Source organism: Palaemon carinicauda, chromosome 11, assembly GCF_036898095.1.
Source record: "Palaemon carinicauda isolate YSFRI2023 chromosome 11, ASM3689809v2, whole genome shotgun sequence".
NCBI classification, from domain to species: Eukaryota; Metazoa; Arthropoda; class Malacostraca; order Decapoda; family Palaemonidae; genus Palaemon; species Palaemon carinicauda.
In genome coordinates, this window is record NC_090735.1 from 132,413,364 (window position 1) to 132,437,943 (window position 24,580).

General features: G+C 43.7%; 2 protein-coding genes across 5 annotated transcripts in view; one reads left to right on the forward strand and one right to left on the reverse strand.

Annotated features, from left to right (window-relative positions):
- Positions 1–24,580, forward strand: part of LOC137650221 (MICAL-like protein 1) — a 275,336-nt gene that overhangs the window by 110,442 nt on the left and 140,314 nt on the right. The gene's annotated exons all lie outside the window — the stretch shown is intronic.
- Positions 4,771–24,580, reverse strand: part of MICAL-like (protein) — a 75,316-nt gene continuing 55,506 nt past the window's right edge. For all 3 annotated transcript variants that reach the window (XM_068383458.1, XM_068383457.1, XM_068383459.1), the window contains 2 exons: positions 13,593–13,831; positions 4,771–7,308 (listed from right to left, as the gene is read on the reverse strand). In XM_068383458.1, the coding sequence (XP_068239559.1) occupies positions 7,112–7,308; positions 13,593–13,831 (436 nt within the window). In that variant the 3' untranslated portion in view covers positions 4,771–7,111. The remainder of the gene's footprint in view (positions 7,309–13,592; positions 13,832–24,580) is intronic.

A 24,580-nucleotide genomic window follows, 5' to 3' on the forward strand; every position in this document is an offset into this window, starting at 1 on the left:
AGAAGGCATAAACAGGTCTACTCTTCCTCAGATTAGATACTGCTAAGGGTCCAGTCATTTCAAGGATAACTATTCTGAAATCCTCATTGCACATTTAATGGCCACTGAGGAAAAACCGGTCTAATCTACTTTGCCAGGCTCTCCTTTCCCTAGAATGAGTTGGGCAGAGCTCTGTCCTTCCACTAGCAATCTTTCCCTCCAGTAAAGGGATAGGAGAAGGCAATTCAGAAAGGATAATAGAACTCAGTGAATTCAGGGACTTGCCAGTTGGAAGGTTTAGTGATGCACTAATAGCATTCCAGACCTGCCTGGTGATAACACCCATGATCTAGCAGACCTTGACCCATATTTGTAGGAACAAAGGCAATATGTGGGCTGCTGAGAAGGTTTTTAGATTTTTAGACTGCTACAGTCTACTCTTATGAAGAGAATAATTAACTGGGAACTGGCAATCTCCCTGCTTTGTTCCCCAGATGCCTTGTAGGATGGGTATGGCTAACAAATTATGGAATGATGACGGCTGTCCCCATAGACCTGAAGACTCATAACTTTGGATCCATTCTCTGTCCTACAGTGGCCTTTCTTCGCCAAGTCTGGGAAAAGTAGCTACCAGTTCAAAACCTGGCGCTTTGTTTTGGCTATCACTCCCCAAGCATTCATGCAATTATTCACACTTCTAGTCTCTTTTGAGCACTTAATGGGTCTTACATTTTCCCCTTTTTATACTCCCACAGGGGAATCTCTTTTAACATAAAAAATTACTTCGTTTTTCATGTCTCCTTCTGTGGCATAAGTTGTATCAAGGAAGGTTCGGTAGGGCTCCCAGACAGAGGTTGGAATATTTAGTATGACAGCTACAGGGAGCTTCCCGTCAAACTATCTTAGCAATAGAGCTAACACTAGTGTTTCTACACTTCTTCCAGGTTAACAAGGACAACGCCTTCCGAGACTTCCTTCGTCAAAAAGGCCACCTCCCAACAATTGCTCAGTAGTTCCTGAAGCTTTACTGCTTAACATCCCTGGTAGTAGCATGATTAATTTCATCATGAGATCTCTCTCCTCCAAGACTCTGCTATCCACAGAAGTGCTGAAGTAGGGATGAGGCACCCACCCGAGTTTCCTTACATGCAGGGGGTGTGATCTATGGAAGGAATGCACCTACTTTTTAGCCTACCAGGAATACTTTCATCACTACTACCTGGCAAGCTTTCCTATGAGTTTGATAGAGCATCTGGTAGAGAAGACAATCTATACTCCTTCCATTAAGTTAAAAAGCGGCTCCATTCACAAACCCCTTGCAAGCAGGTGTACTCTTGGGGAGTAAAAACCTTGATAGAGCTGTGAAAGGTTTTCAGCCAGGTGCTCAGTGCCTGGAGGTGTAGGATTACTAGTTGGTTGTGGAAGCATCCCGTCCAATTCCTCTGAGTCGTAATTGGTGTCTTCCACCTTGGTAATTGTCCCTGAGCGATCGTGAGAGGGTCGTCGTTTACAAAGATTTTTCTCCCCATCACTGACAGAGGAAAAGGAGACTGAAGAAGTGTTCCTAGAGGAGTCTCTAGACTGGGATATCAATGCATTTAGGCATCCTTGGATGCGTGGGGCTGAGGACCTAGGAACTGTCTACCAGTCCTTATTCTTCTTTTGGCTGGTAGAAGCTGCCAGTAGGTTGGCCAGGACATCACCCACTCGTTAAGATACTACCATTAGAGTTATGGGGTCCTTTGACTAGCCAGACAGTACTACATTGCATCATTCTCTCTGATTATGGTTCACTTTCCCTTTGCCTACACGTACACCTGACAACACTGAGATTACCAAACAATTCTTCTTCACCTAAGGGGTTAACTACTGCACTATAATTGTTCAGTGTCTACTTTCCATAAGGGTAGAGATAGCCTTTAGCTATGGTAAGCAGTTCTTATAGGAGTACTATCCAAAATAAAACCATTGTTCTCTTAGTCATTGGTAGTGTCATAGCCTCTGTACCATGGTCTTTCACTTTCTTGGGTTAGAATTCTCTTGCTTAAGGGTGCACTCGGACACATTATTCTATCTAATTTCTCCTCCTCTTGTTTTGATAAAGTTTTTATAGTTTATATTGGAAATATTTATTTCAATGTTGTTGCTGTTCTTAAAATATTTTAAATTTCCTTGTTTCCTTTCTTCACTGGGCTATTTTCCCTGTTGGAGCCCCTGGGCTTCTAGCATCCTACTTTTCCAACTAGGGTTGTAGCTTAGCAAGTAATAATAATAATTGGAGAGATGGCTTGTGGGGCCCTCAGTCTTTACGATCGTCCTTTGTTAGTTCTGGGTGTTTCCTTCCAACTTCCTTTCTGCCCTACGCTTGATTGGTGGAAAGCGGCAAGAATTTAACTTGATCAGTGATAGACTATATGTTGTAGTTTACCAGGATGACCTCCCATAAAGAGAGAAAGACCCTCAATGCGATCTTGCTTGCCCATCCTCTCAGTGCAGCGTATTTTGCACCCAGTTCCTTATTCTCATTCTGAAATGCATGTTAATCTGCAGTAGTCTCTTGTCCACATCGTTAGAACTGACTATGGATCCAATCTGAATGGTCTGGGATCCATTGTTGGAGAAGCAATAAGCAAAGGGTATATAATTTGCCTCTGTCTCATGGTTTGATGGAGAAGCCACTTGCCCAGCCCTGAGGTGAATTCTGGTTACAGTCTTCCAGCTCAATGCTTGGAGGGAGAATGCCCAATGTGCTTGAATGGGATCTTGGGGTCTCTATCCATCTGAAAAAGGAATCAGGCTGAAGGTCAAGTCTTCCTGACTTACCAACTGAATGGTACCCAGAAGGCTCTGGGGAGATACATATAACGCGTTCGGAAATGGCCCGCTCAAGGAGATCTGGTGTGACGCGCCTTGTGTGTCTAGGGAAGTCCGCCTAGATCTCTAGTAGGGAGATCTTAACACATTCTAGCTTGACAAGTTTTTGGTTGAAATGCGGCCAGCATGATCTGAAATCATGCCGCGTAGCATGTTCAGATGACAACCTGCGAGTTCTTGTGGTTCAGGAGAAGCTTGTTGAGGAACCCTCCCGGAGATTAGCGAGTCACATCTGTAAGGCTGACTTTTGGAAGAGGAGCATTAGGTTGAGACTGGTCGGGGTGAGGTGCGTCCAGGGGCTGGACTAGATAGTGAGGTTCCTTTAATAGCTCATCAAGATACAGCACACATAGGAGAAACTCCTACAAGAGAAGTATGTCTGAAAGATGCCTTTCCAGTGGTCAAAGTGAGCTCTGAAGAAGAGCTTGCCGATGATGCACTCCTGGAAGGTGTGCATAGGGGTGAAGAGTGGCTAAAATTCACTTGGAACAATAAAATCTGTAAAGGAAGCATGCTGTGCATGTTCTTGAGAAGCACGTCAAAATGTGTGTCTTAGAGCGTGTTGAAGTGAGAGAACCTTTTGAGAGACACTCCGAAGGGGATCGCCAGGAAGGTGCATCTTAAGGGGCAAGTCTGAAAGTCTGCCTTATAGAGAATTTGCAGAGTAAGGAGAAGATTATGACCACCTATGCAATGCTAACCTATGAACCCCCTCCAAAGTGGAAGTAGCTTGCAAAGGCTTTAACACAGCTTTGTGCGAGGGCTCAGAGAGCTCTTAAGGCAGATACATCCTTGAAGGGCGAGTGGTCTTCACTCTCTTGTCCGTCCTCTGAAAAAGAAAAGGGTGTTGAGGAGAGACTGCTCCCATTACAGGCTCCGAAAGGGTTGAAGAGGCAAAAAACTTCTTAAAGGACACCCCGAGGTTCGTTGACTGGTGCGGTAGAAACCTCCCTCTAGTGTCTTGGTGCAGTTTATCCTCCAAAGGGGAACCTTCTATCCCCAACTTGGACCACAATATCTGCAACGCATCTGCAACTTAAAAGATGAGGAGGCTCCCCTTGAGGAGGTCCCACTCTTTCTTTAGGGGAAACAGAAGGAACCCCCTTGTCCGAAAGTTAACTAGTCACCAGAGGAGACCAATAGGGAAGTCTGAAGGAAGGAGACAGGGTTGTTAAAGAATCAAGTCTGGACTTCTTTGAATTCGAGGAAGACCGCAAAGGCGAAGAATCCCTTTTAGGACTTCTCCTGTATGCCTCCCACTGGGATGATGTCCACTCCTGGCAGTACACTCAAGGAGATGCCCGAGAACTTGTGTGATGCGCAAGAACAAGCATGCCCTCTGCAAGCAGGGTCTGGTGACGATTTACTCCCTGCATTCATAAAGGTGTCGCAGGTGTTCGGCAGCACTCAAGGTATTTCCATATTTTGGAAGGCATTATAGTACTCGTTGAAACAAATTCTCAATTCCTGAAAGAGAAAATTTTAAATACTGCATTTCAAGTCTTTAAATTTCCAGCCTGATAGAACATCAGGTCTCATTGACTGCTGATATCCTATGGGTCATTAACAACTCTTTATTGTTGGTAATCCCTATTGGTAATCACAGCTTCACTGTTATAGTTCTCCTATGTAAAGAACCATGGTTAGTATTTGTGTAGGAATAATTATTTCCAAGCATTTCTTGGTGAAAGGCACACTGTCTTCACATTTTAAGAGAAGTCCAAACCATAATCACAAAATTTGCTTTTGTTGCTAATAGAAGTCAATCCCAAAAGGAGGTAAAAATGTGAGAAAGCCTAGATGATGTGGTTAGTAGGCATTGAGTTATGAGTTGGACCTAGGTAATTGCTCTCAGGAGACCCAAATGCACCAGCAAGGTTATCAGGATCAATCATGCTACGTAAAATAAATAGAATATAACCAAATTAAATCTTTATTTTCTAAATAATATTAGTACAAAAAAAGATTCTTTATACAGGAAATATCCCTTTTATTACAGAAAGTGTTGCAGGGGTTGTAATGCATTTCCAAAATCACTGTTTGCATTATTAATACATTGTTCCCGTTTCAATTTTCTGGGCCACCTGCATATTGGGAAGGACAGAACATAGAACTACAGTTTATGGACACCATACCTAGCACTATACAATTAGAACCATATCTATACGTATAACTTACTGAATTCCATACTTATGATGTCCATAACTTCTAGCATTACATTCTCCACATTTTTCACTTTCATTATGAGAATTCTTGCACCAAGAATATTGTGACCTAATCTGCATTGGAACATTTCAACTCTTTAAATGATATACAGTATTCATAAACAAAAAGTATAAAAGGATCAAATAATTATAACTTAAGAAAATATTTGGAAAGTTTCCTTAATTCTAAAAAAAGGCAGGGCCTGGTTAATGTAAATTATGGAATGGATGACACAGGGCAAGACTCAATTATAATAACTTTACACTGTCGGTAAAGTTTCATGACAGTTACAAAATTCATTTCTGGTGCTAAAATAAAATTTGAGACATTCAGAGCGAACAACCAAATTTCTTGGCACTTTGTGTTTCACTATCTTCAACTATGTGATGGATTTAGGCTCTTTATACACAAAAACTTACAAAACTAAAAGAATCTCTTCATTATTTACTACATAACAATACAAATTCTCTCCACAACCAGTAACAAATGACAACAATTCTGTTTAGCTAACTCCTGCCATGTAGCAATGACAGTATCCTTATTTCTTCTGTAATTTAAAACCTTATAAAATGTATAATATTCATGATTTACTTAGAAAATTTACACCCTCGTAAGCTGAGACACGAATTAAAATCCAGCAAGAAACCTAGCATAATTCACACAAAAAACTAATACAACACGGCTGCCACTACCATGATTAACTTGAGAGTAAGGAGTCAAGGGTTCATAGCACTTATAATAGATGTAGGGTCTGTCTCTATTAAACATAAATAGTAATATCCCAAGCCTTTTGCCTATGCTTGCAAAATAAAGGAAATAACCAACTATCATGTATGTAACATTTTTTAGAATTAAATTTCAGTTTATGTAGCTTAGATAGGATACTCTAAAAAGTCAATAACTGTTTTGTTATTATTAGGTACAGTACAGTACTCTATTTTTTAGAGATCTACGAGTCACATTTCAGAACAATCTGTCCTGTATTCAATAAATTAAAGCATACTTTATATTTTTCATAAATAAATAGCCTAACTTCTTTAAAAAAAAAAATTATTCTCTGGTAGTGGCAAGCTTATGCAGTCATAAATGTATATGGATGATTAAAAGCATCTGTGAACTGAATTGGCAGTCAAAATTAACCACCACCTAAATTCCTTTCATTAAAAAAGGGTATTCTAGCACTGAAACTATGGCGAGTAGTAACATTTTCTATCCCAAATTATGAAAGATAACTCTAAACTTCCTCATTGAAACTATCAAGTTAACAATACTTCTTTAATTGAAACTATGGAAGATTATACAAAAAAATTACTTCTGTATCGGTAACTATGGAAGGTTACATGAGAATATTATAATTAAAGATTTGAAGGATAACTAGATCTAACCTGGTGTTTCCCCTATGTGTTCATAACAGTTTGGTGTTGATGTGAATTTACATTACTCCATGAATGTGTAGTAACTATTAGAAAAGCAGTATAATATCCCAAGTGTTGCTAGTATTTTCCCCAACTAATAAAAGCTAAAGTAATTTTTCATGCAAAATTGCTCTATGGCTATTATTAAGAAAAGCAGCATAACCAACTAACTTCAATAGGTCCTAGAAGTTACTAAGCCAGATGAGAATGGGTCTCACGGAAGTATATTTTTGCCATACATGAAAGCTTGTCAACACTTTTTTTATCATTAAATCTAGTTTCCTACTATATTCACCTCTTGAATGAAAAAAAATATTTTTCAACGCAATGAAGATGTATAATAGCTATTTTAATAATAAATTTCTCTCCTTAGAATTGCAGTATTAAAGTCATAAATAAGCTATAGAAAAATAAGAAACTTAAATTTCTGATTTTGTCTCAGCAAATTTACACTATGTCCACAGACTTTCATATTATATTTCAATCTCGCACAATTATGGAAGGAGCACACTAAATATATATAATTTAAGTATCACTAATATGCAGACTTCTATCACCATTTATGTATATATGAACAAGTCACATGCTTTTAACATAAGTGTGCTTAAATTTCAGTTTAATTATTGTAATAAATGATTTCAAAACAACCACTTCTTTTTTCTTTTCTTTGACTCCTTGACTTCTGTTTCATCAATATCCTTATCAGCATCCGCTTTTGCTCCCTTTTTGTCTTTCTTTTCCTTTTTCTTTTTCTTCCTTGGCAGTTTCAAGGTTTTCTTCTTTTTAGTAACATTTTGTGTAACACAGCCATTTTCAATACCATCTATATGTTTCTCTGAAATAAAAATTCAAGATGAGGAAATAAAAACTTTCATTCAAACATCTTTACTAAAAAAATAAACTTTAAATGGTTTTAAACTGAATTTTAATGAAATTTATTTCTACACCCATCTGATGTTCATGTTGCTTCTCTCCGGGAAAGAAATTCAGTTTTCTTCCCCTCAATAGGCTTGGGCCTCTTAGTCTTGCTAGTGGCAATAACCTTAGCTTTGGTATGCTTTCCCTTTGAATTTTAGTCTTTCAAGTTTATACTAAGCTGTATCCTCTTTGTACATCACTAGTCAGTGGGAAGTAGGGTGGGCTTGCATAGCGTACGGTGAATATAAAATTCCGTTTCTTTTCTAGACCTTTCCTTTATGTTAACATTGCCTATTCTCACACAGATGGAGGAGGGTCGGTCAAATAAATGTATTGGCAATTACAGCCCTACAATAACAGACCTATTCAATCCCCTAGACATCCCTCCCACTCTGCCACCGTGCAGTTCCAGAAGCACTTCTAGGCGAGCTTTTCCTTTGGATTTACCTGTGGACCAGGCTTATGCTTCTCGCACTTTGTGTTCTTATTCCAGCACTTTTCCTAATCCTGTGCCTTGTAGACGCAGAATCTTGCCATAGCGTACAACTTCCAGGCGACCTCCAGGAAGCTCTACCTCCTCGTCACGTCTCAGCTGGACACGCTTTGAGATGCTCGTCTCCTCATCAGTCCACTGATCATATTCATTCTCCTGTAGTCTCTTCTCCAAGACATGACTTGCCTCATTACTCATTCTCGCATCACACATCTTCCAAGTGTGTTTCGCTGCATGTCTCCAGCAAAGCAGGGCTCTCCAAGGCATTCGCCTTATTGCAGGAGTTTGTCTCCCACATGCTCTGCTCCAATGCAGACTTTAGACCATTCTTCCTTAGAAGACAAAGGTTGTTCTCCTTGGGATCTTCATCGATATTCCCAGTTTATTCCTGCAGCCTTTACAAGGCAAAGGAATACTATCATAAACAGGATACTCTTACCCAACTTTCACTTAATCCTGTGGTAGCAACACTGACATCAGGTTGTTCGTGGAAACGACTGTCAGCAGTTTTAGTTTCCTTCTCCGCAGCAGAGGTACCATGAAAGCAGCCTCTAGGATAGACCATTGATCGGGCACAGTCGGCTTCCTAGTAAATACAGAAGACCTAACGGACCCTAGCAAGAAACAGATCCTTAAGAACATTGTCCAAACAGGTGCTAGGACGGTGGAGTTTTTGATGAACCAGCGTCAAACCAGTGAGCTAATTAGGTGCTCAGGTGTTGTGAGGCCATGACTTCAAGATTCCACAAGCTGATTGGTCCCCGAGAAAGGTTAACAAGGAACAATCTCTCTTACTATCACCAGAAGTATAGGCTCCGATGGGAAGATGGAGAAAAAAGACAGGATTTGATCTTACAGAGGGCGATGTCCTTTCATCAACCCCAGCCTTTGACATTAGCATAGGGGAAAGCAACCACTCAATCATTACAGCCACGAAAACAGAGAAGAGATGAGGGACTAGCCTGTTGCAGTCCATCTTCAAGATCCCGTCAACACAAACTTTAACCTCCTGTGAAAACCAGGGTTGCATTAGAGGTGGGGGAAAATGAAAAAGACTGTGAGGGAGGGCAGACCTTCTACCTTACCACCAAAGGGGGGATGCCTGAATGCTAATTGTTGGAGGTGGTAGTTCTGAGGTATGGTTTTATTGTAGTTTTAAATTTTAATCTGTTTCAGAGATTTGATTTAATTTTATTATAATTTACTGTTTTACTTTAATTTATACAGTACAGTATATCAAAATTTTATACCAAGATATATACGCACTGAATGGCCTTGCGGCTCCGGCACTTGGCTTCGGTTTAAAATTTTTTTAAATCAATCAACCCTGGCTTCTTCAGTCGACTCATTTTTTTAAGGAAGGTGTCCGGAGGCTGGAGACTATTCGTCGACATCTTGGCACTCAAGTTCGATCAACAAAGATCCTTCAGGATGGAAACTGCAGTCACTGACAGACAAGTGATATAGCCTCAGGCCTTAATGGTTACCTTGGCATTGATAGACTTTCGAATCCCGATTCACCTCTCCTCCAGGAAGTATCTCCAAGTAGTGGTAGCAGAGAAATTTCTTCCGTTCACGGTCCTGTGCTTTGGCCTGTCATCAGTGCCCCAAATCTTCATAAATATCTTCAAACTGCTATCCTCGTGGGTGCATCCCAATAGGATTTGCCTGCTCTGCTATCTGGATGATTGGCTGATTCTAGCTGAATTGGAAGACAAACTTCTCCTCCTAGACAGAGTTCTCTCGTTTTGTTTAGACATTGTGGTTGTGATAAATTGAGAGAAGTCTGTCATATCCCTACTCGAATACTATTCTATCTCGGGATGGACACATGATACAAGGGAAGATTTCTCATCCCAGAAAAGACTAAAATTTGCGGAAGGCAGCTCTTCCCATTCCTGCAACAATCCTTTCTTCCAGCTCGCCAGTGGCTTTTCAGAAACTAATGGGACACAACGTCACTAGAAAAGTTGGTTTCCAGATGCAGATCATGCCTTGGATCCCTACAATTAGAACTCAAAACAGCCTGGTCTTAACATCTAGACGATCTGCTCTTCCCAGTAAGAATAAGGGAGGAATCAAGGAAAGATCTCTAATGGTGCCTGGAGGAAGCGAACCTCCTGCAAGGATACCCACTCTTGTTGCCTCCTTCTGAATTCCTCTTCTTTACAAACATTCCAAGAAAGGTGGGGATCTCTCCTACAGTAGATCAGCAAATGATGTCTAGTTCCTGGATAGAACGAGATTGCCAGGAACACATTAACTTAGAAATGTGAGCAGCAGCCTTAGCTCTCCAAGAATTTTGTCCTCTTCCGACACGCCACTCTGTGATCTTGATGAGCGCCATTACCACCTTACAGTTCTATTTAGACAAGGAGGTACTATATCTCTTCAGCTATGTGCCAACTAGCAGTAAGGACAATCAAGTGAGCATAACTTAACGTGATTACACTGTTAGCCAGTTTCATCTCTGGCAAAAGCAATGTGGTAGTGAACAAATTGAGCAGGGAGGAAGACTCGGGTCTGAAAGGTCTTTATGTCATTGATAGTGATGGAGATTAATGTCGGACATTTCTGAACCACAAACTTCTGATTTACTGCTCTCCAGTTCCAGACCTGTTAGCAGCATTCAAGGATGCATTCTAATATCCATGGGATGGCCTCCACACACAAGCTTTTTTGCAGTTTTGCCTACTGCAAAGGGTCCTACACAGAGTTTGAGCTGCTCCAACCCTATTGATGACTGACTGAAATGCCCACAAACTGAGTGGTATCCTGACCTGCTGCTCCTCATAACAGACCCAAAGAGAATTGCCTGCTCTCCACAACCTTCTACGTCAACCTCACGCGAGGATCTACACAGTGAACCTGGATCCCTACAACTTCCCGTGGGATATTATTTAGCATCTCCTTTCTGACGAAGGCTCTTCTCGAGAGCTATCGCAAAAGATGTCTGGATAACTCTGCAGATCCTTGGCGGTGTCGTGGGAGGGGTATCTCTTCTTGGAGCCTCTGTTCCTTTAGTTCTACCTCCCAAAAGAGAAACTCTGCTATTTGACTAAAGGGAATGGACATTTCTTTTCCTTAAGAAATTTCTATGCTCATACTGAGTTTTGAGTAGACCTGCCTTCCAGTTGAGGCGAGTCCACCGTCTTTGAACGTAGTGAGTGCGTTACGTTCACTGAAAGGGGCAACTTATGAATCATTGAAGCTATCCTCAAAGAAGTACCTTACCCTGAAAATAGTTTTCCTGCTTGCTTAAGCCTCGGCTAAATGCATTAGGGAGCTTCATGGTCTCTCATTCATCACCCATGGATGGAGGTCGGTCTCGCTCTCCTTCGTCCCTGATTTCGTCGCTAAAACTCAAAACCCATCAATGCCTGATACCAGATTTCTACAGTAGATCAGCACATTATGTCTGGATCCTGAATGGAACGAGATTGCCAGAAACACATTAACTTAAGAAATGTGAGCAGTAGTCTTAGCTCTCCAGGAATTTTGTCCTCTTCTGACACACCACTCGGCGGTCTTAATAAGCGTCGGTAACACCTTACAGTTCTACTTAGACAAGAAGGTACTACATCTCTTCGGCTTTGTGCCAACTAGCAGCAAGGACAATCGAGTGGGCATAACTTTACGTGATTACACTGTTGACTAATTTTATCTCGGGCAAAAGCAATGTGGTGGTGGACAGATTGAGCAAGGGAGGAAGACTCAAGTCTGAATGGTCTTTGTCATTGATAGTGATGGAGATCTATGCGAGACATTTCTGAATGATTTACTGCTCTCCAGTTCCAGACCTGTTAGCAGCATTCAAGGATGTATTCCAAGATCCATGGGATGGCTTCCACACACAAGCTATTCTGCAGTTTTGCCTACTGCAAAGGGTCCTACACGGAGTTTGAGTTGCTCCAACCCTATTGATGACTCCGACCCAAATGGCCACAAACTGAGTGGTATCCTGACCTACTGCTGCTCAGACCCCCCCCCCCCCCCCCCAAGAGAATTGTCTGCTCTCCACAACCTTCTACGTCAGCCTCACACGAGGATCTACAAATTATGAGCCTTAGGAATTTAACTGATGTTCCTGACCAGCTTTTACTGTATCCTGTGAGAGCATTGAGGTGCTATTTCCAGCTAACGAGGACTGTTAGACCTCGCCTGCAGCATCTCTTTGTGAGCACAGGAAGATCACAGAAGACGATTTACATCAAGAATACAACCTTGTTCTAGTTGAGAGGTTATCTCAACCTCTCATTTCACCTACCATGTTAGGCACATTTGTAAAAGGCCACAACATGAGAGCTATTAGTCCCTCTTTAGCTTTTAGAAAGAATTTCTCTGATGCAGGTTCTTCAGGCAGGTGTGTGGAAGTGTTGGAAGGTGTCGACTGCTCGCTACCTGCAGGATGTGACCCTGCATGATGTACAATACTGGGATGAAAGTAAAGAATGACAGGCCTTTACTTTTCCTTTTGAAAGACCCCGCCAGCTACAGTATCTCGCAGTTAGGTAAGCCCAACCAACTTGCTGAAGCACAGGAGAGTATTTTCCTCTCACTACTTAACAAGGGGATTGTGATGTAGCCAGTCAAACCCATAATCCTAAAATGGCCTAAAAGTTGTAGCATCAACAAACCCATTAATTTACCAGGTCTACTACACAGAGAATTCCAGCTTGAGTACAACAGCTTTTAATGGTCAGGGCCATGAAAACTGCTGGTTCTCCCAAGATTCACAAGGTGTAGGAACCCTTACTTTTTCAGCATCCAAGATGCTAGAGTTCCTAGTTCCCAAGTAAAGTTTTCAGCTAAATGGAATGGAGACTTCCTCCCACCTAAGGATGAATTTCCTAGGTAAAAGACTATGGTTTATATTCGTGTAGGAACAAATCACAAATTTCTTAAAAGTAATTATTAATCCTATCTGGATATAAAATAGGCTTCAATATAGGGAACCATCGTGTAGGAACAAATCACAAATTTCTTAAAAGTAATTATTAATCCTATCTGGATATAAAACAGGCTTCAATATAGGGAGAGTAAATCAAGTTTTACTATGTTACCACTCCAACCATAGAACACCACTGTTGTTCCCATGTTTAACAAAATTTGCAAATGCTGCAGTAGCCTCCAAAGACCCATTCAAAATACAGTACTGTACTTTAAATAAAACGGGTTAAATATCATAAAAACATATTAAATAATACTTTTATAAAGTAAATTGTATTTTTCCAAGCTGTACAAACCTGAGTCCTTTAAAAAGGGAATATGTTTTTAGTGCGAGCCAGTGAAAGTGGTTCATGAAACTTTGTGAAAGTGTGACGCCGCATAAAGATGACTGCTTTGATTATTCAAAACAAAGGGTAAATTAACAATTTGGATGGAAAATGTCCGGATAAGACTAAGCTAATTAATTCAACCCCTCAGCTTATTTGTTACAGTATACAAAAACTAGGAAAAACCTGCATAAGCCATGATTAATATACAGTACTATAAAAAAAAAAATCCAGTGGAAAGTTACAAAATGGGGATGTATAGATGGAATTCAGAATTACAGAATATAAAAGCATTAAGTTATGATAAAATGTTTATGGTTTCAAGAATCAGTTAATTAAATGGATCTACTTCAATTTTTAGGAGAAGTCAAATCAAATAAACTGACAGTGAATTTAGTTAACTATGACTTCATAAACAAATAAGGCACAAACCTTGATATTGCATCATGTGTGTTGCTATGCTTTCGTCCTCTTGAGCTTCTCGCAGTCTATCCAACTCCAAACAATTAATAATTTCATCTCTTTGTTCGACCACTTTCACTAATCGAGCTATTAGTTCCTCTTCTTGTGCATTGTCACTTTCAGTCTTTTCAGAAGGTGGTTTGAGCATCAAACAGCGAATCTGGAACTCTAGTTCAACGTGTTCTTCTTCAAGACGTTTTTCTCGTTTTCTTAAGAGAAGAAAGGGGAATTTAATATTACCATTAAAAAGATTAATGAATAAAAAAGTCTAAAAACTATAGGTTTCCACAAAGGCATCATAACATGATCTTTCAAAAATATAACAAAGAAACAAGAAAAGTGTGTTACAACAATCTTTTATACAATTTCTTAAGCACAGAAAGCTTAAAGAACAAATGGGACTTAATGACTTCTTTGTACTGTATCTTCAATATTCACTATGAAATAAAAATAATATGAGTAATATGAAGAAAGTTTTAAACAGGATATACCAAAAAAATAAATTACCAAGTAAATGCTTTTAGTAAAGATTGCACATAATTAAACAATGAAATTTACAATTTTATAAATTTACAAAGTACATAAACTTTTAAAGAACATTTTTAAAATATCTAAATTTACTAATATATAATTCATTTACTGAAAACAAATCTTTAAACTAACTTTAATATGTATACTATAAAAAAATCTTTACATTAGGTTTAAAAAAGAATTTAAGGCAAAGGCTGTCAGTGTGACAAGTTTTCCTCATAAGACGACTACTGACTTGTGATATATTTTATGAAAGTTTCAAAATGACATTACAGAAAAGCGTAACTAGAAAGTTTTATCTAAATTTACACATTTTATATATTAACAGTAACTAAAATGTAAATAGTGCTCTTGCCAACACTTAAAATGAAACGTTAAAATAATTTTTTAAAATTAATTGTATTTTTCCTAACTATATAAACCCGAGTCCTTTAATAGCAGTACAATTTCAGTAAAGCTGGAAAACTAGACCGTTGAAAATAAGGTGTCAATAGTTACCCACCAAGTAGCAACTTTGACCTTCACCTATGGCTTACTGGGTGGATGAGGCAGAAAGTATAACTTGAATGACTCAAAATTTGTGATTTATTCCTACACTAACACAAACCTTCATCCTTAACAGGAGATTCTTAGGCAAGAAGTCCCTATTACCAAATTGACAGGCTTAAATCCCGAGACGTCTAATGTCTTACCCCTTAGGAACAGAGGGTCGACTCCAATTCACTTTCTATGGCACTATTTTAAGGCTATATAGCTAGATGTTGTTCAATGACAGGTGGTCATGGAAGAACTTGTATCCTTTTAAGATACAGTTTAGGTTATAAGACAAAAAGTAAATTGTTTGGTTTATACTACAGTACAGTATTATCCATCCTTTCCTTTGTTAGAAGGATGAGGGAATGAACATTTCTATTTTATTCAACAGAAAAGGTACAGTACTCATTAGTGAAGCTTACCTGCTATAACATCTGTTCCAGTAATATAACTGTGCGACTGCTGGACCCCAAGGAAGGGGAAGGCAAAGAGGAGAAAATGCAAGACATTCTCACTCTCATCCTAGACTGACAGTGCAAACACTCTGAATGGTTTTGCTTCTTATCCTATTGAGTAGCTACAATAGGTAGGCTACTACGGTAAAGTTATCCAATGACTTGTGGGTACATTCTTGTATATAGCAGGTCGTGAAGGTGGTCCAACGTCTCCAGACACCTGCTACTAATATATGACTCGCAGACAAGTTTTCCTGACAGCTGGTTATTGTTGTTTCCATTCCCGACCATGTGAGCTCGTGCCTATACTGGTGCCTCCGGCCTACCTTGCTCTGAAGATGGCACCCTGTTAATGACCTCACAGAGCCAGAAAGAGATGGTGTTTTTGGAGATTATCATCTTTTGCCTTCCTGAGCTAGTGAACAAGTACTGTAACCTTGATCTAGCAGGTCGAGTCATTTTGAGGTAGGGTCTTAGTGCCTTCACTAAGCAAAGAAGCAAATCATCCCAAATTGTCAGTCACTTCCCCTAGGGGAGGAAATAGTAAGTCAAAATTTTAATCATGACTAGCAGGGTTCTGAGTTTTTCTAGTGCAAAGGAGAGAGAGATCTGCCTCCAATGTTCAGAATTGGTAACCAAATAAGGCACGCTGTATAGTTCCCCTACACGTTTAGTCGAAGCCAAAGCAAGCCAGATCACAGACTTGAGTGTTGCCTCCTTGTTAAATGCATGTTTTAATGGTTAATAGGGAGTACTTTTTAGAGACCTGACAACTTTGGTTACATTTCAAGCAGGTATGTATTCACGAGTGCAGTCCTGTTCAAAACTCCTCATTCATTGACAGTTCCCATAAAGAGGAAAGGTTCATTCCCCTCAGTCTAAAGACTTGGCTCAAGGCTAAGCAATAGCCTTTTACCGCCGCGACCGAGAGGAGTTTTTCACTTCACCGGAACATGAGGAAATCAGCAATTAGGGAAATAGAGGTTCTGAGAGAGGTACCCCTTTGATGACACCAAGACTTAGAAATGTCATCCTGAGGTTTTGGGTTGACCATACTTAGTTGATTATATTGCAAATAAGGCAGAAAAGCATAAATGTTTAATCTATTGCATGGGTGTTGGAAGGCGTCTTCCAGTACCGTTGCCTGATCCAAAACTGGTGAACAATACACTGGTAGCTTGTTGTTTAGAACTGTTGCAAACAGGTCGATGTCTGATGTAGGATGATTCTGAGAAGATTCCCTAATGACGTCCATAATTGAGGTGAAAGTGGTACCGCACAAAATCAAAATTTTCCTTGCTTATTCAGAATGAAGGGATCCGACCCTACAATCTGACCTTGGTGACCGAGTTTGTCAGCGACTTAATTCCAATCCTGGCCACAGTTTGAGACTGGGCACTGGATCAAGTAGTCCTGCAATGCATGTCCTCTACTTCTCAACTGCCACCTGCACGTGACTCCAATGAAGGAGAGTCATAACCCCCTTCACTATTGAGTACACAAGTGTCAGAGCTACCTCTGAGCCAACATGTTTAGAGAACTGGGAGACCGAGGCACCCCTACTCTTCAAAACCCAGTTGGACTACTGGTGTTCCATCTGGTATGCCAGAAGAATCACAGCCTTACCACCAGATAGCACAAGACTCCTGTACTTTTGCAAAGACTCTGGGTTGATAACCCCATTCACTTGGTTTTTACATCACTGCACCTGACAGCTAGGAGGAAGACCATACAGATTTCATGGCTGCCGACTCAAGAGGCCAAGAAAAATGTGCCTTCTGCCTCTCTCCAAGGAGAAGGCCCCATCCATACACATACCGACAGTCAACCTAAAAAGGTAATGACACAGCAATCTCTGGAAGATAGAATCTTCTCCACCTCAAGAGGGGAGAGGGTGTCATGATTTTGTTTGACTGCCTGGTAAACAATGTGTGTTCAAAGATCTGATCATCATCTTGATTTAGGGTCAAATTAGCCAGAACTGACTGGTGCAGCTCTAGGGATGGCCTCGACCTTGATCCTTGAGGGGCACCGGAGTGTTGATTAATGACCGAGGGTTTTCCCCAGAAGCGTAGCCAAGATCGTCTCCCGCAGACCGATGCTATCATGGATGAGCACAAGGACGCTCAAAACGGAGCACTCCAATTTAGGATTGTCTGCCTCCTTCGGCACCAGTCTAAAATCCAGTGTCTCGAGAACAGACGAAGTCCGAGTCCCCTCATACCCAGCCAGGGTAGAGGGTGAGGCAGACTGCTCCACCGATTCATTTTCCCCCATGAATATGATTGCTCTGCCCCAAAGACAGAACCAGGAACATAATTGGGAGCAGAAAAGAGGCCAGGGAAGGCCGACAAAAGTGTGGGAAGAATCTAAGAGCCACTTTCCAAAGCGAAAGCTCTGGGCGATCTGTATGTGCCCTGTGACAGGGAAAAAATCCCTCCACCCTCAATTCTTGGTCTTCAATGACAGTCTAGAGTGGTGCCATCATATCAACTCGCTCTACCAAAGTATTACGACTTGAGGGAGGAGCAGGAGTTTGAAGGATGATAGAGGGACAGAAAGAGTAAAGGGTCATGCACTCCTGTCTGCCTGGTTACTGGGAAACCAGAAAAACAAGAGCCACAGCCCTTGCACTGGCCCTAGGGGGGAAGAAACATTGGATCGGGAACCACTTGGGTGATGTCTACTGGCCCCTGAAAGAGAGGTGGTGTGGTAAGGAGCTCTATCCTTATGACTATGAAGGGCCTTCCTGGATTTCTACCTTTTCCTCCTCTTACATATTCTTAGAAGAAGCATCAGAATCAGAGTTGGAAATTGCTACCAGGATAGCCACAGAAACCAGAGCCATGCCCTGGGCCCTATGCACCATCCCTAAGGACGAAACAGGGGGGCTGGGGACCACTCGGATGTCATCCAAACCCCCACCCAACCCCAAAAGAGAGGTATTGTTGTAAAAAGCCCTTTCTTCGACTAAAAGTGACTACTTTGATATCTTTCTCTTCTAATTCTTGAAAGAAACATCAGAAGTTGGAGGAGGAAGAAGAAAGCACATGTTTCTTAATTTTTCGAAGCCTCACCTCAGGCTCTGCAAGCAGAGGATTTGAGGTGTGAGCAACCAATGAGTACAATGCTTCCCTCAAAAAAGAAACCACACAGGATGCTCCAACACTATCTCACGGGGGAGGAAGCCCCCTAAGACAGAGGGAGCAGAGGTTACAGATCCCAGTCCCCAGGCACAGGGGGAAGGGGTGGCAAACAGGGGTGATGCATTGGGTAGCACTCGTAATCAGGACAATACGAACATTCAGCCACAGAGTTGACTTACCACCAACTATTAGGCATGACACCCTAGAGTGCTGGAGCTTTTCTTGCCAACACTGGTGTCATAGGATGAGGCTTTACAGTCCTTTTGGGCTTTGAAGGGCACATAACTGGCATCACTGACATATAAATCATGCCTTTCATCACTGCCATCGCCACGAGACACACTGGCAATGGGGACACCTGGGGGGAGGTAGCCTTAGCTACCAGATCCCTCAACTAGGTCATGAAGTGGATACCTGAGACCTATGGAGGCCGAAGCCTTCCTTAGGTGAAACATATCAGCGGCAATCTACACAACTGAGTAAGAGCCTCCAACTTCCAATGGGGTGCAGCAAACACTGAGGAACTCTGCAGGCCACTAGAACCTGTAAAGCTCACAGTGCTCCTTGCTCCTGACGCATACACTCCGAGGTCTAACCCAGGTGAGTTTGCACAGGAGCGGCAGTAGCAAATGCACTTAATGACATAACAGAAGAGCCCAAGATTTTTTTAGTGTCTTCTTGGCCATTGCCAAAACAGACCCCTGAGAAGGTTAGCTCTCTTCCTCCCCTTCAAGGCACATGCCTGCCACTGTACAGGAGGCCATGACCTACACTCGGCACATGGGAATAATTGCGTATGAATTTCTTGTTTCACAACCATAATCAGAGGCAACAGCCAGCATTCATTTCCTGTAAAACAATAAAATGAAAATTTTTTTGAAGGGAGCAACAGTATGTCTGTACTCATTGCTGCTGAAACCAAAATTTAAATGCTTCAAACAGGGTGGGTGGGGGTTATTGCATGAGCTCACCACCTGTCGTTAAAGAATTCAACAGTCGTTCGAGCTTTTGCTGAAGACATGTTTTCTTTTTCTATTTTAAAGGACGAAAGGTTTGCATATGAGTAGGAATAAAAATATTTTGTCACTTCTAACTCTTTATGCCATTTATTTTCTCCCTGACACCCTAAATAGAAAGCATTAATAAAGAATTTTGACAGATCAAATCAGATAGATCAGTCAAAGATGGTGCAACAAAATAAATGTGGCTATCACGACAACTGAATTACAATGCTGCTCCCCGACGTTGGAAGTGTTACCTGACATTGGGTAGAATAGCGACCATGGTAAAGGAAGAGTTAGAGGAACCTTTGAAATGACAAATTCGAAGATAATTTGTATTTTTCCTAACCATACAAACCTTAGCTATTTACAAAGGGGTATTACTTTTAGCGTAGCTGAAATGGCGAGCCATTAGAATTTAACGAGGGTGTATTACCCCCGCGCTAGTTAGCGGGGGGGTAGGGGAGTGGTAGCTAGCTACCCCTCCTCCCCCTCACACACAGGTGAATACTCACTTTCACTTAGAGGTAGGACTTGTCTTGGGGGACAGGGCTGGCGGGCAAATATGTGTAAATAGCTAAGGTTTGTATGGTTAGGAAAAATACAAATTATCTTCGAATTTGTCATTTGTTCCGTAACCGAAATACAAACCACGCTATTTACAAAGGGTGACTTATCCCTTAGGAAGGGTGGAAAGTCCCCAGCCATACTGGCTTTGGCTTTACCCGGGGACTCAGAATCCGAGTGAGTCGCACTCGAGAAAAGGAGTCCCTGCACCTCACAAGTTCCTTGCACCGCAAGGAACCATGTGGCCTACGTAAGCTTGTGTGTGAAGGAAGAAGTGTGACCCGTCTTAGGCAGTTGACCTGGAGTTCCAGAAGGAACTCTGGGTTAAGACGTTCCCAATACCACCTCGTCAGGGTATGGGGGACGCGACAGTATTGACTCAATACTCGGAACACAAGGAAGCATGGTTTACCTGCAGAGGTTCGAGGTCAGCTATGCAGAGACCAGGATGCTGCTTCCCCGTAGAGGGGATGATGAAGAAAGAAGTAAGGGCCAGACATACTTCTTTCGTTCATGCAGACTAAAACCTGATAACAATGCCCTCAACCTTCTGCTACCTGTCCAAAAAGGAGCCTGAGGTTAGACCAGCTGTTGTGTAGCCACCACAGAGCGATAGAAAACGTATCGAGACTCCTGTGGGTCACGCCCTGCAGGAAGCGGGCTGCGAAGGTCATCAGACGCTTCCAGACTCCAGCTTGTAGCACCTGCGTCACAGAGTAGTATTACTCGAAGGCGAGGGACGTTGCGATGTATCCAACATCGTGCTGTAGGGCGACGTGACGGGGGAGGGTCTGAAGACAGGTCGAGATGAATGTCCTTGAGTCCGGGCTGAAGAGGTATACTGGTGACTCTCCCCCCATGTCCTCCTTGTGTTCCCAAATCGGCTGCAACTGAGGCCAAACTGCAGCTGTTCCCAGCGCTAACCTCTCGATTCCTGTACTGGCAAGAAAGAGAAGGTCTTGGGACATCAGACACAGAATGGAGACTCAAAATCTTGAATGAATCGGACCGAAGGGTCGGGACCCTCAGATTCTGAGTCTAGCCAACAACTCAGGAGCGAGCCTGAATGTTGCCTTCCCCTCTTCCTTAGAAAGGGGGGGAGTAGTAAGAGACCAAGAAGATTGCTCACACACTGGCCGTGGCCAGAGTGAGCAGAAGACCCAGGGCGGAATACAATCCGAGGCCTGTCGTAAAAGGGTCTTGAGAAGATCTCTTAAAGGACTAAAAGTCTGAGCCATGCTCCAAGTTGGAGGTCTTCCTCCGACTAGGGCAGGGACGATCGTAGCTTCGCATGAGCGAGGATAGATCCAGCGGGCAGGAAAAAGTTATTCCTTTAAGCCTGAAGGTCAGGGAAAGGCTGAGCGACAGGCTTCATTGCCAAGAGCGGAAAGGAGTTTCCTCCCGCCGAAAGGCAATAAGACCGTTATTGCTGGAGAAGAGGCCTCACGGGAAGAAGTATATCTCCCACGGCACCAACCACCTTAGACTCTTCACTTTGCCTGGGAGACCCCTGTGGATGACTATCGCAGATGACGCGACCTCCGTACCGCGACTGTAGCGGGTTGTCTCTTCTAGAGGAGGAAGCGTAGTGTCTCCAGGCATGAAGCCGAAGCGACGCCCCGGTTCGGGAGAGATGTCGCAGTGTGGTTGCTTGAGTAGTCTGCGCCGTGGGAGAAGCTCTCCCGGGAGTTCCGTCAGGGGAAGCAGAGGGTCCAGAAACCGTTCTGCACATAGTCCCAGTGGAGCTCTCCCATTGAAAGGTTGACAGACAACCTGGTTTTGTTGAGACCCATTGTCCGCAGACAAAAAGGAGGGAAGACGCAGGCGTCGAAGTTGTCCCACCATCACCGGAATGCATCTTGCCAGAGTCTCGGGGTCTGAGACTGGGGGGAAAACTAGCGGAAGCTTGAGGTTCCAAGCTGTCGCGATCAGGTCCCCCAGACCAGCACTTGCTGGTTACCCAAGGTCAAAGACCCCTAGGTACACTCTCTCTATGAGGCTCTGCTCGGATAGTCTGAGAGAGACATTCCCCTGCCTGGAATGAGAGAGCCGATGGTGGAATTGAGAGAATCTCAATCATCCCGATATCTCTACTGCAAGATGTGAAGGTGTGAAAATGCGTCCCCTGCTGGTTAGCATGAAGTCGACACGCAACGGGGCGACTTGGCAGGAGCGGTAGGATCTGAAGAGGGGCCAGACTAAGGCCCTTAAGCCTGCCTGAATGATGGAGAGGTATCCTTCAGGTCTTGACCATAGGCCTGGACCGGAACATGCCCCCCCCCCCTTTCCTTTGACGAGTCCGAGAACCGCATCAAGAATGTGGGGAAAGGACGAGAATATCCACTACCATCAAGAGGCTCCATAGGTCAACACCCATTGCAGGTTTAATAGTTCCGCTGGTCCCATAGGGCCAGGGAGTCCGGTTAAACATTGCCTGAAGCCACCGGAACTTGGATCGCCCCACATGGAACTTATCCTGAGGCGACCGTTCGGACTATAAACGGGTCAATGAGGAAAGAAGAACTAGGAAACGTTCCAAGGTAGGGCTGAAAACTCTGCTTGACTGAGAACAGGTACTGCGACTCTCCTCAGTCTTGCCACGGTGAACCGAAAGGAAGGCTCGGAGGATGTGGTAACAGAATCTGGCGTCCCCAGGTGGTCACCCATCCAAGTACCGACGTTGCTTAACCTCGCTGGACGGACGAGAAGCGGGGTTTCCAACGTGGTAAGGCGGTTGACTCAATATCATGGCCAGATACTCCAGATGTTGAGGCAGAGGAAGAGAAGGCTCCAAGCAAAATACCATGAGCCCACACTCATGGTCAGCATTCGGAAGCTTTTCCCGGCGCTGAATCAGGTCGAAACCCGAGCCTACCGGAGTTGACCAGCCCTCCAAACAGCAGAGGAGGCGGAAGTCTGCACCTGAGCGGCCAAGAGGAAGGCAGGGAGAGTTCTCTGGGGAAACAAACCTGCTATGCCACGGCGGGATAGCCACACTGCATCATAAGCAGGAATACTTGCAGTTTAGGCTGAATTCGACGAGCACCCTGGAAGATGGATGGAATGGAAACTGAAAGTACCCGTCCTTCCGATCCAGGGTTAAAGGAGTCCTGTCGCCTCGTTACCAGTCTGATCGATTCTGCTGGTCTACGCTGGCCGAAGTTTGTTCGACAAACTTGATCAGGGCTGAGAGGTCGACTATGGACGTCCCCTCTCAGATCCTTCCTTACAAGAAAGGATCGACTGAGGGGGCCGGGGGTGAAGCCGTCGATGATCCTAAGGAAGACCTTCGCCTAAGGTATGGATCATTCTGCCCAACCGGGCAACTCTGCTGATGCTATGGCATAGAGGTTCAGAGACACTGAATTCGCTGACAGAGACGGCAGGCGCGATATCCTTGGCTACTCACAGAGATTGTGCGGGAATGGGCATCGGGAAGCTGTCATTCGGATGAGTAACCTTAAGCATCCTCCCGGCGAAAAAACCTGCAATCCTAGAGTTCGTGAACTCCTTTTAGGACTATGCCCCCCCCGGGGGAGTCTCCCGTGCCATCTGTTCCTGACAGGAGGAAACTGCAATTGGACACCTTGTCCCAGTTGTCGTAGCCGATAACTTAGGCCGACGTGGTTGAAAGAAAAGGGAGCTGGAGCCCTGCAGAGTCTGGAAGAAAGCGCCTTGGAGGAGTGAAACCGGAAGTCGATTTACTCCGCACAGCAGATGTTTAAGTCTCTGTCCTTGGGCAAAGACAAAACTCTTCTCAAGGATGGAAGGGTGTCTGAGGTCGTTGACCTCCACAGATGAGACACCCGAAGGAAGCCTTCAGTCAGTGCGTCCAGATGGTACAACATCGAGCTTGTCCGCAAGTAGATACTTAACGACGAAAGGCCAAGGTGCCTGAGCTCGAGAGGAGGAAAGTACCCTTGATCTTCCTGTAGCTTCCTTGAACCAAACCTCGGGCCGTAACCGAGGAGGGAAAGAACCTGGTAAGCTCCCAGAGGAAGAGGTAAGCAGTCACCCCTTGTCCGATGGAGAAATCTTCAACGGAAAGCCCCCCCGCCAAAAATCCTTCCAGGGCGGGAGAAGGAGAGAGTACTAGTGCAGGAGAGGGGACCCTCGAGACCGACCTCTTGGGAACCAACTTCGCCCTGGGGGAAGTCACCACGAAGTCCACTCCTCTCTTTCTCTTCAGCGTAGGAGAGACAGCCGCTGGTTTGTTACCCTGGCCGGTGAGTGCTGGTTTCATAAACCTCATTAACGCCCGTGCCAGCGGATCAAACCATGTCTGCTGCTCCAAGGACACAGAGTCCGAAATCCTCGCTAAGGTGAAAGGGATCGGGCGATCCTTTGGAGAGGACACGACGGTTCCTGCCTGAAAAGAAGGTGGGAAGAATGCTGTACTGACCTGTCTTCGTCCTGCACTACCAACCTGTGCTTGGATGGAGGTGATCCCGAGTGCCGCCTAGGAGCACGCGTCCCTGCTGCTACCACCGGCTGTGGAATTCGCCGCGAACTATGGTCGCGCGAGGGCGAACGGTCGCGCAAAGGCGAATGGTCGCGCGGGCGCACAGGCGAGTGGTCGCGCGGGCGCGCAGGCGAGCGGTCGTGAGGGCGCGCAGGCGAGCGGTCGCGAGGGCGTGCAGGCGAGCGATCGCGCGGGCGCGCAGGCGAGCGATCGCGCGGGCGCGCAGGCGAATGGGCGTGACGGCGAGGGATCGTGCTGCCGC